Source organism: Octodon degus, unplaced genomic scaffold (genome assembly GCF_000260255.1).
Source record: "Octodon degus isolate 3935 unplaced genomic scaffold, OctDeg1.0 scaffold00027, whole genome shotgun sequence".
Taxonomy (NCBI): Eukaryota; Metazoa; Chordata; class Mammalia; order Rodentia; family Octodontidae; genus Octodon; species Octodon degus.
The window spans coordinates 5,604,615-5,615,297 of NW_004524603.1; the positions used below are offsets into that span (position 1 = coordinate 5,604,615).

At 59.6% G+C, this 10,683-nt stretch overlaps 2 protein-coding genes across 7 annotated transcripts in view; one reads left to right on the forward strand and one right to left on the reverse strand.

Annotated features, from left to right (window-relative positions):
- Slc4a2 (solute carrier family 4 member 2) overlaps nt 1-10,683 on the reverse strand; it is a 20,093-nt gene that overhangs the window by 407 nt on the left and 9,003 nt on the right. For 3 of the 4 annotated variants that reach the window (XM_004628991.2, XM_004628992.1, XM_023712898.1), the window contains 15 exons: nt 9,839-9,974; nt 9,575-9,740; nt 9,356-9,470; nt 9,054-9,238; nt 8,673-8,898; nt 8,358-8,573; nt 8,132-8,280; nt 7,839-8,033; nt 6,199-6,453; nt 5,994-6,083; nt 5,694-5,860; nt 5,146-5,399; nt 4,890-5,059; nt 4,540-4,713; nt 4,222-4,448 (listed from right to left, as the gene is read on the reverse strand). In XM_004628991.2, coding sequence (XP_004629048.1) covers nt 4,368-4,448; nt 4,540-4,713; nt 4,890-5,059; nt 5,146-5,399; nt 5,694-5,860; nt 5,994-6,083; nt 6,199-6,453; nt 7,839-8,033; nt 8,132-8,280; nt 8,358-8,573; nt 8,673-8,898; nt 9,054-9,238; nt 9,356-9,470; nt 9,575-9,740; nt 9,839-9,974 — 2,579 coding nt within the window. In that variant the 3' untranslated portion in view covers nt 4,222-4,367. Of the gene's footprint in view, nt 1-4,221; nt 4,449-4,539; nt 4,714-4,889; nt 5,060-5,145; nt 5,400-5,693; nt 5,861-5,993; nt 6,084-6,198; nt 6,454-7,838; nt 8,034-8,131; nt 8,281-8,357; nt 8,574-8,672; nt 8,899-9,053; nt 9,239-9,355; nt 9,471-9,574; nt 9,741-9,838; nt 9,975-10,683 lie in introns of those variants that run through there. The other variant, XM_023712897.1, reaches the window with a different exon arrangement.
- Nucleotides 41-3,999, forward strand: Fastk (Fas activated serine/threonine kinase). Of its 3 annotated transcripts, XM_023712905.1 has the most exons (11): nt 41-225; nt 964-1,205; nt 1,290-1,386; nt 1,819-1,998; nt 2,090-2,229; nt 2,624-2,837; nt 2,935-3,094; nt 3,259-3,350; nt 3,415-3,550; nt 3,621-3,735; nt 3,810-3,996. In XM_023712905.1, the coding sequence occupies exons 1-11, from the start codon at nt 144-146 to the stop codon at nt 3,915-3,917; spliced, it is 1,566 nt and encodes a 521-aa protein (XP_023568673.1). In that variant the 5' UTR covers nt 41-143; the 3' UTR covers nt 3,918-3,996. The 3 variants fall into 3 exon arrangements, with proteins under 3 accessions (XP_023568673.1, XP_004629050.1, XP_004629053.1); XM_004628993.2 differs by having other exon boundaries at nt 964-1,386; nt 3,810-3,999; XM_004628996.3 differs by lacking the exons at nt 964-1,205; nt 1,290-1,386.

The window sequence follows — 10,683 nt, forward strand, 5'->3', positions numbered from 1 at the left end:
GCGCACACTTCCCGGAAGCGGGGGGCGGGCCCGCGGCGCCAGGACCCACGGCGCCTGCCGGGAGCCACGTCTCCGCCGGCCCCGATTGGCGTGCGCCGGCGACCGGGGGCTTCTGGGAAGATGGCGGACCCGGTGGCCCGCCGATGAGAAGGCCGTGGGGGAAGCCTGGCTCCCGGGCCCGGAGACCGGCTGCGGGAGTGACCTGCGCGGGGCCTGGGGAGTCATGTAGGGTGGCGCCTGCAGGGCGGGCGGCGGGCGGCTGGCGGGAGCTGGTGTTAGCGGCGGTGGCCAAGGTTCAGGCGTCCCCGGGCTGGGGTGGGCTGGGGCCGCGGACATCGCGGACTCCGTGCCTTCGCAGCGCTGCGCGCTCGGGCCCCGCGTGCGTCCCGCGGGGTAGGCGCCGAGTTTTCGTTTCACTGGGGTGGAGCCTTAGGCAGAGGTGAAGCCACTTGTCCCAAGGTCACGCAGCTGGTAAGTGGGAGCGCCCAGCATGGAAGCCGGGACCCGCCTGGCTGCGGATCCTCCCTCATGCCGCTCTCCGTGCCACCACCGCCTCCTGCAGGAGGGGAGGTGCTCGGATGGCGGGTCCTCGGGGCCACCCGGGCCCCGGGCTGGGCGCGACCACTAACTCCTTGAGTGACCTCAGGTTCTTCTTAATCTCTTGCCGCTCTGGGCCTTGTTGTCTCCACCCGTGAAATGAGGTAATGCCAGCCCTGCGACTCCTCGGAGTGCACGGAGCTCCAGAGACAATAATGCATGTGCATTGCTTTGAGCCCGGAAGGAGAACTGCAGTTTCTAGGAGTGGAAGGGGGAAGAGCGGGCGGGATGGGAGTAGGACCAGAGTAGTCCCGGGAGGTTACTCTGACCCCAAGCCCTACCTGATGGGGAGTGCGGTAAGGCTTGGCTAGCAAAGGTTGCTCCCTGTGGAAGAAACCTCACTCCCTTCTCTGGGCTGCCCCTCAGGGTCTCCATCACCCAGCTCCATGCTTCGAGTCCTGCTCTCTGCTCAGGCCTCCCCTGCCCGCTTGTCTGGCCTGCTGCTGATCCCACCAGTACAACCCTGTTGTGTAGGGCCCAGCAAGTGGGGGGAACGGCTCCTTGGAGGAGGTCCCCATGCGGGCCCTGGGCGAGGACTGCAGCGGCTTCTGGAACAGGCGAAGAGTCCTGGAGAGCTGCTGCGCTGGCTGGGTCAGAACCCCACCAAGGTGCATGCCCACCACTACCCTGTGGCGCTCAGGCGGCTGGGCCAGCTCTTGGTGTCTCAGCCTTGGCCCCCTCCTGTGGAGCAGGCCACGCTGCAGGACTTGAGTCAGCTCATCATCCGAAACTGCCCCTCCTTTGACATTCACACCATCCACGTGTGTCTGCACCTAGCAGTCCTACTGGGTGAGGAAAGTGGCTGGGGTGCGGGTGTCTAGGGTAGAGTGCAGAATAGAGTATAGAGCACAGACAGTGTCAGCCTTTCGCCCAGTGAGGGTACATGCCTAGGTACATTTGCTGCTGCCCCTCCACCCACAGCAGAACTATGAATCAAAGTGTCTGTTCCAGCTTCCTAGGGTGCCACCCCTAGTGCCTTCTAACACTGCTCTAGAGTCATGGACTTTCTCACAAGTGGCATGAGGTGACAGCCTGCTTGCCATCTTTGTACAATGCTTTTCCCCACCAAGAACTCGGAACACTTTACGTTCACATGGTGTTTCCGCTTGGATTATAGTACAGTTACCCACTCAGGAAACAGAGAGACGGGGACTCAGCATCCCATGGTTAGCAAGGCACGGCCCAGCCTGCTCACGGGACCACCTTCGGCCTTCTCCCCAGGCTTTCCACCAGATGGGCCCCTGGTGTGCACCCTGGAACGGGAGCAAATGTTCCACCTCTGTCCAAAACCATCTCCACCTCTGCAGCCTGCCCTCCGAGGAGGGCAGAGACTAGAAGCTGCTCTGAGCTGCCCTCAGTTCCTGCGGTACCCACGGCGGCAGCTGATCAGTAGCCTGGCAGGTGCTGGAGGGTTCAACTGGGACGGGCTAAGTTTCCTGGGCTTAGGTGCAGGCTGGCCTGTGAGTCCTGTGTAATAGGCTGTTCTTCACAGAGGTGAGGCCTGAGGACCTAACACCCCACGCAATGGTGCTCTTGGCCCAGCACTTGGCCCGACACCGGTTGCGGGAGCCCCAGCTTCTGGAAGCCATCGCCCGCTTCCTGGTAGCCCAGGAAAGCCAGCTCAACAGCAAGGTGGGCTTGTCTCCTGCCCTCCTCTGAGTTATCCTCAGTGACCAGGCCGTGCCCAACCTTATCCAGCCTGGCTGGCCTTTCTCCAGGAACAAAGCCCCCAGTTTGAGCTCACAGTCTGTGGCTTTGTCTAACTCCCATACCTAGCATTCCCATAACCTCTGCAGTTTGCCGAAGCACTCAGCACTGTGCTAACCTCACGTCCCACTGCTCAAAGCTTTCATGCCACCACACATAGACAAAATATCCCTCTGCCTGTTCTGGTAATGAGTCACAGGGAGCTGAGGGCACTGATTATACTGTTGAATTTGGGGTTCATGTGCAGGTCCCACCTTGGGCTGAAGCAGCTTGTGGGAGACTTGAGCCACTCCCTGGGGTCATGCTCTGCTCTTCACAGGTGGTGCAGAAGCTGGTCCTACCCTTTGGACGGCTGAACTACCTGCCCCTGGAGCAGCAGTTTATGCCCTGCCTTGAGCGGATCCTGGCACGGGAAGCTGGGGTGGCACCCCTGGCCACAGTCAACATCTTGATGTCACTGTGCCAGCTTCAGTGCCTGCCCTTCAGAGCCCTGCACTTTGTCTTCTCCCCGGGTTTCATCAGTCACGTCAGTGGTAGGCAGTTTGGCTGACTGGAGGGGGTCCAGAAGAGGAGGGCAGGAGTGCCCAGGGCTGGGTTGCCCAGTGGTCTCCAGTCCCTGCTTCCCCACAGGCACCCCTCATGCTATAATTGTGCGACGCTACCTCTCCCTGCTTGACACAGCCGTGGAGCTTGAGCTCCCAGGATACCAGGGCCCCCGCCTTCCCCGGAGACAGCAGGTGCCCATCTTCCCACAGCCTCTCATCACTGACCGTGCCCGCTGCAAGTACAGGTGGGTGGGCAGCCTAGGCTGAAGGGGGCACAGCTGGAGCTGATGTGTTGGGCAGTGGTTAAAGAAAAAGGGTCCCAAGGTAGCAGAGGCAGTGCCCAGGGGGTGGTGTCCAGCAAGGGACAGCTGGAATCCTAGGGCGGCCTCCTAGTGTGCTTTTCCCTCAGTCACAAGGACATAGTAGCTGAAGGGCTGCGGCAGCTGCTGGGGGAGGAGAAGTACCGCCGGGACCTGACCGTGCCTCCGGGCTACTGCACAGGTGAGCCCCAGGTGGGTGGCGCCCTGGAGAGGAGCTCTGCTGAGGTGGTCTCTGTCTCCTGCAGACTTCCTGCTGTGTGTGAGCAACTCCGGCGCTGTGCTCCCGGTGAGGACTCAGGACCCCTTTCTGCCTTACCCACCAAGGTCCTGCCCGCAGGGCCAGGCTGCCTCTGACCCCACAACCCAAAACCCCGCCCAGAGGTAAAGAGACAGGTTGGGCGTGCCCGGGCCGTGGTGTTGCAACAGCGCCTGACCATGCCTGTCCCCACAGGGTGGTGCTGATGTTGCGCGAACGCTGGCATTACTGCCGGGACGGCAGGGTGCTGCTGGGCTCGCGGGCCCTGAGGGAGCGGCACCTGGGCCTCATGGGCTACCAGCTCCTGCCAGTGAGTAGCTCTGCGTGTGTGTACACATGCATGCTCGTTTGGCCTGCAGGTGACCCACTGTCCTCTCCTTGCAGTTATCCTTTGAGGAACTGGAGTTGCAGAGAGGTCTGCCCCAGCTCAAGAGCTACCTGAGGCAGAAGCTCCAGGCCTTGGGCCTCCACTGGGGGCCTGAAGGGGGGTGAGGGGTACACTCGGGGCTTGAGATGGGGGATGGACAGTTTGCACTTATGTTTTGGTTATTCATTAAAGTTCCCTTCCTTGCCCATGGCAACTCTCATTTCTGGGAACAGGGAGCAGAGCTGCCCCCACCACACCCCATTTATTGTACCCACAAAAACAGAGATGGGGGATGGACGGTTTGCACTTATGTTTTGGTTATTCATTAAAGTTCCCTTCCCTGCCCATGGCAACTCTCATTTCTGGGAACAGGGAGCAGAGCTGCCCCCCCCCCCATTTATTGTACCCACAAAAACAGAAAACCAGAGCTAGGTGGAGACCATAGCATTTACTGTGGGGGTGGGGAGAAATGGACTTTAAATTATTCACTTAAATAAAAACAGGGAGGGGGAGGGGAGGCCAATCCCACCAGCCCCCATTCCCTCTGCCCACAGGGCCCTCCCTGCAGGTGGCCACTACACAGGCATGGGCATCTCGTTGTACTCATCCATGCCCTCTCGCTCATCAAACACAGGTTCCGCCTCGTTAGCATCCAGCTGTGGGAGGAAACACAGGCTGGGCCTTTCCAGAGCCACAGGAGAGAAGGCAGGCGCAGGGAGGGTAGCAGGCACTGGGCAGGGGCCTTACGCATTTCATCTCTCGCTCCGTGAAGATGCGGGTGAGCACCACCATGCGCAGCGGCACCGTGAGGATGAGGATGAAGGGGAAGGCCAGGGAGGCCGCTGTGGACATGACGGCCCAGAGCAGGGCCAGGCAGAGCAGCTGCAGGCTCGTGAACAGGTGCATGCGCATCGTGCGGACCTGGGGACAGAGATGAGGTGGGCCTGGGCTCTGCGCCAGCGGGCCACATCTGGGGATGGAACAGCCGTTGCCCTTCCTCCTCAGAAGGTGCTTCCAAGCCCGCTCTAAGAGGAAGTGGGCGCAGTATGGGAGGAGCACCTGACCCAAGAGAGCAGGACGGAGCAGAGGGGACGCACCTTCTTGACGTAGGTGACATCGGGGTGGTGTTTGGGTGGCATGAGCAGCAGGTGTAGCCGCTCATAGAACTGGATCCCATTCAGGGAGGTCACCCCCATGTACAGGAAAATCCCAAAGAGCACAGCCAGGGGGATCTGCCGGAGCAGTTCTCCAATAACCAAGGAGAGGCCTGGGAGGGGAGCGAAGCTGTCAGCCCACCCTTCAGTCCCCATGGCCCTGGGGACCGCGGCATGGATGTGGCAAAGGGCAGCATACCCACAAGCAGGGCCACCAGCAGCCCTGTCACCCGCTGCTCCTTGACCTCCTGAATCTTGGGCTTATCCCCTGGCGCCACGGCCTTGCTCATGACGGTGAGTGCGTTGGCATGAGTGACTGAGCGGACAGTAGCAGCAGCCAGCCAGGGGAGACCAAAGAGGGCACAGATGCCACCCATGGCCACGATTAGCAGCAGGTCTAGATGGAAGCCGGAGCCCTTCTGCAGCATACGCTCCTTTTTAGAGATGATCAGCCTGAGGGGAAAAGGGCAGTCCCTCCACCTGCTTCCAAAACCTAGCGGCCATCCATGCTGCCAGGCCTAGAGAGCTGAGCTGTGCCCTAGCCCCGATCCTGCAGGTTACCCGGCCCCCAGCTTGTGCTCTTCCCCCGTGTCCCCTACCATCAGTGACATTTTCTGCTGTCTACAAAATAAGCTTTGGTGAGTCTGGCAAGCAAGGCCTCCTCGAGTCCTCAGGCTCCCCTGCCTGACAGGGTAGTGGCGCTTCCCATGCTTGTCGCAGAGCCTGCCTGGAGACTCTGCCACTCACGTGGTGATTTGTGTCTCCATGAAGATGAGGATGAATACCAGGATGGCAGGCAGCAGGCTGGCAACCATCATCCACACGGGGAAGGGGCTCTTCTCCCCCAGGGGGTTGATGACCCAGCCCCGCTGGGCAGGGTCTGTCACGGAGAATCCACTGGGCACGCTCAGCTTCTGCAGGGCCGAGCAAAGGCTTGGGGTCTGCCTGGCTTAGGAACAGCTCTAGCCTGGGCTGGAGCAGAACCCCAAGACCTAGGAGGTGGGATCACCCCAGCACCAGGCAGCAGCCCCCCAGTGCAGTGCCTACCTGTGTGTAGGTGTCCTCAATACTGTAATCCACAAGCACCATGATGAGGATGGCAATGGGCACCCCAAAGTCCCCAATCACCCGCCGGATCTGGAAGGCAAGCGGTCAAGCACAGTGCCCAGAGGCTCCTACCCCACCCAGACCCTCCCATCCCAGCCACCCCACTTCCTGTCCCCAGCTCCCTCTGTCCTGCAGACCCACACACCCGGCCAGGAAAGAACCGGCTGTTCTTCAATTTTCGCAGAAAGAAGGCGATGAAGAAGGTGCCAGCCATGAGCACCAGCGACAGCAAGGCCGTGTTGGGCTCCCCCCGTGGTCTCCCTGCCCCAGCCTGCCCAGCTGAGCTCATGTTGCTAGGCCCCAGGGTGGGTGCTGCCTCTGTCCAGGTTGTATTCTTGCCACCGTGTGCCTCAGAGCTGTTGGAGGCCAAGCAGCCATGGAGGGGGTGATCCTGGAAGATCTGGAAGAGAGACCGCAAAGGACTGCATGAGCCGGGCTGGAGGAAACACTCCTGGGCCCAGCTGGATGCTGGGGGGCTGCAGGCAGGGCAGAGGCCAGCCTGCCTTGAATGGCTCTGTCTTGCTGGATTAAGAAATGGTCCTAAAAAAAAAGAAGAAAAAGAAAATCATCCTGTAGCCAGGAATGGTGTCACATACCTGTAATCCCAGCATTTGAGAGCCTGAAGCAAGAGGATCCCCACAAGTCTGAGGCCAGCCTGGGCTACACAGTGAGTTCAAGGCCACCCTAAACTACATAGCAAGATCTTGTCTCACAAGCTCAAAAATACACACTGGACCAGGTATGTATGGTAGAGCCGTGCTTGCCTAACTCATACAGGTTTCATCTCCAATACGCCGCCCCACATACACACACAAGGAAGGGAGGGAAGAGGGAGAGGGAGAGAAGGGGGAAGGAAGGATGGAAGAGGGAGGGAAGGAAGAGGAGGGAGGAAAAAAGGGAGGGGAGGGAGGAAGAGGAGGAAGACCCAGAGGACCAGGTGTGAGCACAGGGCTACAAGAGGTTACAAAACAGCCCAAGGTGCTGGCCCCGCCCCTGAGGCACGCTGAGATGGGGAGACTGGACTGGGCGCGGTGGTGCGCACCTGTAATCCCAGCACTTGGGAGGCTGAAAACAGGAGAATCACTACAAGTTCAATCTATGCAGGGAGACCCTGTAGACCCTGCTCCTAAATACAGAAAAAAAAAAAAAAAGAGCCCATATATAATTCCAATACTGTACGTGCTCTGGCAGGCTGAGGCAAGATTCTTTAGTGACTTACTGAGACCGCATCTTAAAAATACAAATTTTATTTTATTTATTTATTTTTGTCTCTTTGAGACAAGGTCTCACTATGCAGTTCAGGCTGGCCTTGAGCTCACTTTGTAGCCCAGGCTGGTCTCAAACTCAACGATCCTCCTGCCTCAGCCTCCTGAGTGCTGGGATTACAAGTGTGTGCCACCACACCTAGCTCAAGATATAAATTGTTCCCCCCGCTCCCCGAACCGGGGATTGAACTTAGGCCCTTGCACTTGCCAGCCAAGCGCTTATTCTACTGAGCCATCTCTCCGCCCCCCCCCCCTTTTTTTAAGATATAAATTTTTAAAAGGCCTAGAGATGTAGATTGGCATGGTAGTCCTCATTTCAATATACGGAAGAGGAGAGAGAGATAAGATAAAGAGAGAGACACCAAGAGTCCAAGGGGTGGTAAAGACAGGAAGGGGCAGGGGACACGAAAAAGCCCCAGCCCCATGAGCCAGAGACTACAAGCCCAGAGGGTTCACAAGACCCAAGACAGACAGGACCCACCCCCTCGCCCTCCATCCATTTCCATCAGGGCTGCCCCACCTTGATCAGTTTGTAGAAGGTCTCGTAGATGAAGATGAGGGAGATGAGGAAGGCGAAGATCTCCTGCGTGAAACGGGACACAAAACGCACCAGGAAGCTCCCCTCCAGGGCCACCATGAGTAGGGCCAGCAGCACCAGCCAGAAGCCAATCCACACTCGGCCCACCAGGTACTCCAGCTCATTGCTTCTGCAGAACTACACCGGAGAGGCAGGGAGCCGTCAGGACTCTAGGAACGAGGGAGAGGAGTGCAGGGAGAGGACAGGCGGCCTGTGCAGGGCAAGAAGAGCCCTACCGAGTAGAAGGCCTCCTCGAAGACCAGTAGCGGCCCAGAGAAGCCAATCACCAGCAGCGGCTGGGCCCCCAGCAAGCAGAAGATCACACCCTGGAGTGCCGTGGACATGATGAGCTCCGACACACCTATCAGGTTGTGTGTCTTCTCTCCTGGGGGTGCAAGGACAGGCTCAGAAGCTGTGCCCTGGGCTCTGTGCACCCTGCCCCTCCCCAGAGCGTGCTCTTACCCAACAGCCCCCCAAAGGTGATGGCTGGAGAAAGGGCTGCGAAGTAGATGAAGATGACAGCAGCCAGGCACTGGGGGTCAAGCCCGTCGCGGAAGTCACTCAGGTAGTGTGGGTAGCGGCGCTTTACGTCGCGGATCAGCCCTCCAAAGGGCCGGCCCGTCCGCCGCAGGGGGTCATCTTCCACTGCGCCCACTGCCTCTACCATCTGCAGGAGCGCTGCAGACCAGGCCTCCGTCAGGGCGCCCACGGGCCTTGTGCCTGCCCACCCACTCCTGCCCTGGGCAGCCCCGACCTGCCTGGGTCGCCACCACGTACCCTTTTCCTGGGCAGACTTGGGCTCCAGCCCAGCCGCTGGGGGCAGAAGCCGGCCCTGCTCCTCCCGCTTCTTGAGCATCTGGCGTTGGAAGTGGGCGACAGAGTGCAGCAGCTCCTCGCCCTGCACTTCTGAGGGCGGCAGCACCACGCTGCAGTCCAGGAAGGCATTGATGGCGGTCAACAAGTCTTCACGCTCATCCGCCAGGTAGGCCGCCTCGTGGAATTGCTGCCAGGGCAGGATGGGTCAGGGAGAGCACCAGATAGGGCCGGGGTGGTACCAGATGGGACTGGGTGGGGTGGGGGGAAGATGCTGCCAGGGGTCCAGGTTGGACAGGGCTGGGGGTGGGGTCCGGGGACAGGTGCAGGAGGTGTATGGCTGACCTTGTCAGACATGAGAGTGGAGATGGAGCGGCCAATCTCATGGTAGTCCATGTTGGCACTGCTGGGGCCCAGCAAGAGGAAGAGGAAGCGCACGGGCACGGGCACCTCCAGCACGGCGTCCAGTTCCACAGCCTCCCGCAGACGTACAAAGGCCATAGTGGGACGAGAGAGGAACTCCACGCAGCCTAGGGGTGTGGGGCTGTGGTGGGCACAAGCACGCAGCAGGACACTTTCTAGCCCCAGCCCAGGGAGTCCTAAGGCCAGGCCACCAAGTCCCCACGCCCGGGACCTCCTACACATACCCACAAGGACCACTGTGGCCTCCGCATTCTCAGGGATCTTCTCCAACAGCTTCAACTCATGCTTGGACTTGGAGCGGGTGATGCCCGCTGGAGGGGCTGGAGGTGGCAGCTCACGCTAGGGGGATGAGCGCAGGGCTCAGCACAGCCAGCCTGCTCCCCTCCAGTCCACCCTGGGCCCGCGCACACACCCAGGCATGCTCACGGTCCATCCTCTCTCACCTCTCGCTCCACCTCCAGCCGTGTCTCAGGAACCCCACCAATGAGTGGTTCAGTCACATGGGGGTCACTCTCGGCACCCTGAGCATGATGATGTCCTAGCAGGGAGCCCAGGGAACCTGCTGAGATGTTGCGGGGAAAGGAGAAGTCCTTCTCGTCGCTTGGATGGCTGCGGGACAGAGGTCAGGGAGGGTAAGGAGGGACAATGACAGGGCTGGGCACGGGGGGACAAGCTACAGAGGAGTTCTCCCACCCTTCAAGTTGCACCTGTGTTTCAGCAGCAGGGCCCGAAGCACGTTGGCTCTGTCCTCAGCCTTGATCTGGTCGGAGATGACCATCTGTTCCACCACCTGGTGGGCCACCCCGGGCAGGGTCTGCTGGTCCAGATCCAGGAGCACAGCCCCTGTGAAGGAGGGGGAACCTCACCCCTGAGCAGAAAACTGCTGTGGGGATAGAAGGCGAGGGAGAACCAGGGCAAGAAGGGGCAGCCAGGCGGGCACAGGGTCACAGCCTAGAGGTAGAAGCCTGGGCTTGAGTCCTGCTCTGCCCCAGAAGCCCCAGTCACTTCACCTCTGTGGCCTCTTTTGCTTTCTTTTTGGGAGAACAGTCTGGCTATATAATTCAGGTTGACCTTGACCTGGAGTTGATTTTCTGCCTCAGTGTCCTGGAATATACTATGCCCAGCTCCCTGGCCTATTTCTCCCTAGCTTCATCTCCACCCAGGAAGGCAGGGAGGCCAGGAGAGATCCCCAAAACTCAACTATCAGACCCCACTTCTGGGAGTAACAGGTTCCCCGCTCCAGGTGAAACACCTTTGCTGGTAGGAAGGTCCTAGTGGGCCAGGGCTCCTTGCAGTGCCAGCTCTAGCCCCTAGAACATGATACGCCAGCGCTGTGGCCCTGCTGGGAGACCTCTGAAGATCCCTTCTATCCTAGGCTGCTCGGCTTCCGGCTGCTTCTCCAAGCCAGACTCACACCACTGCTTTATTAAAAAGCCCGTCCAAGCCAGGCACAGTGGCTCACGCCTAGAATCCCAGCACTATGGGAGGCTGAGAAACAGCAATTTAGTGAGATCCTGTTTCCCTTTTTTTTTTTTTTTCAACTTTTTTTTTT

Bases quoted from the DNA above. Each gene is read 5' to 3' on its own strand.
- Fastk (XM_004628993.2), top strand. From the start codon at position 144: ATGAGAAGGCCGTGGGGGAAGCCTGGCTCCCGGGCCCGGAGACCGGCT. The intron at 1,999-2,089 runs GTGCTGGAGGGT...TGTTCTTCACAG, and splicing joins GCTGATCAGTAGCCTGGCAG to AGGTGAGGCCTGAGGACCTA. The intron at 2,230-2,623 runs GTGGGCTTGTCT...TGCTCTTCACAG, and splicing joins AAAGCCAGCTCAACAGCAAG to GTGGTGCAGAAGCTGGTCCT.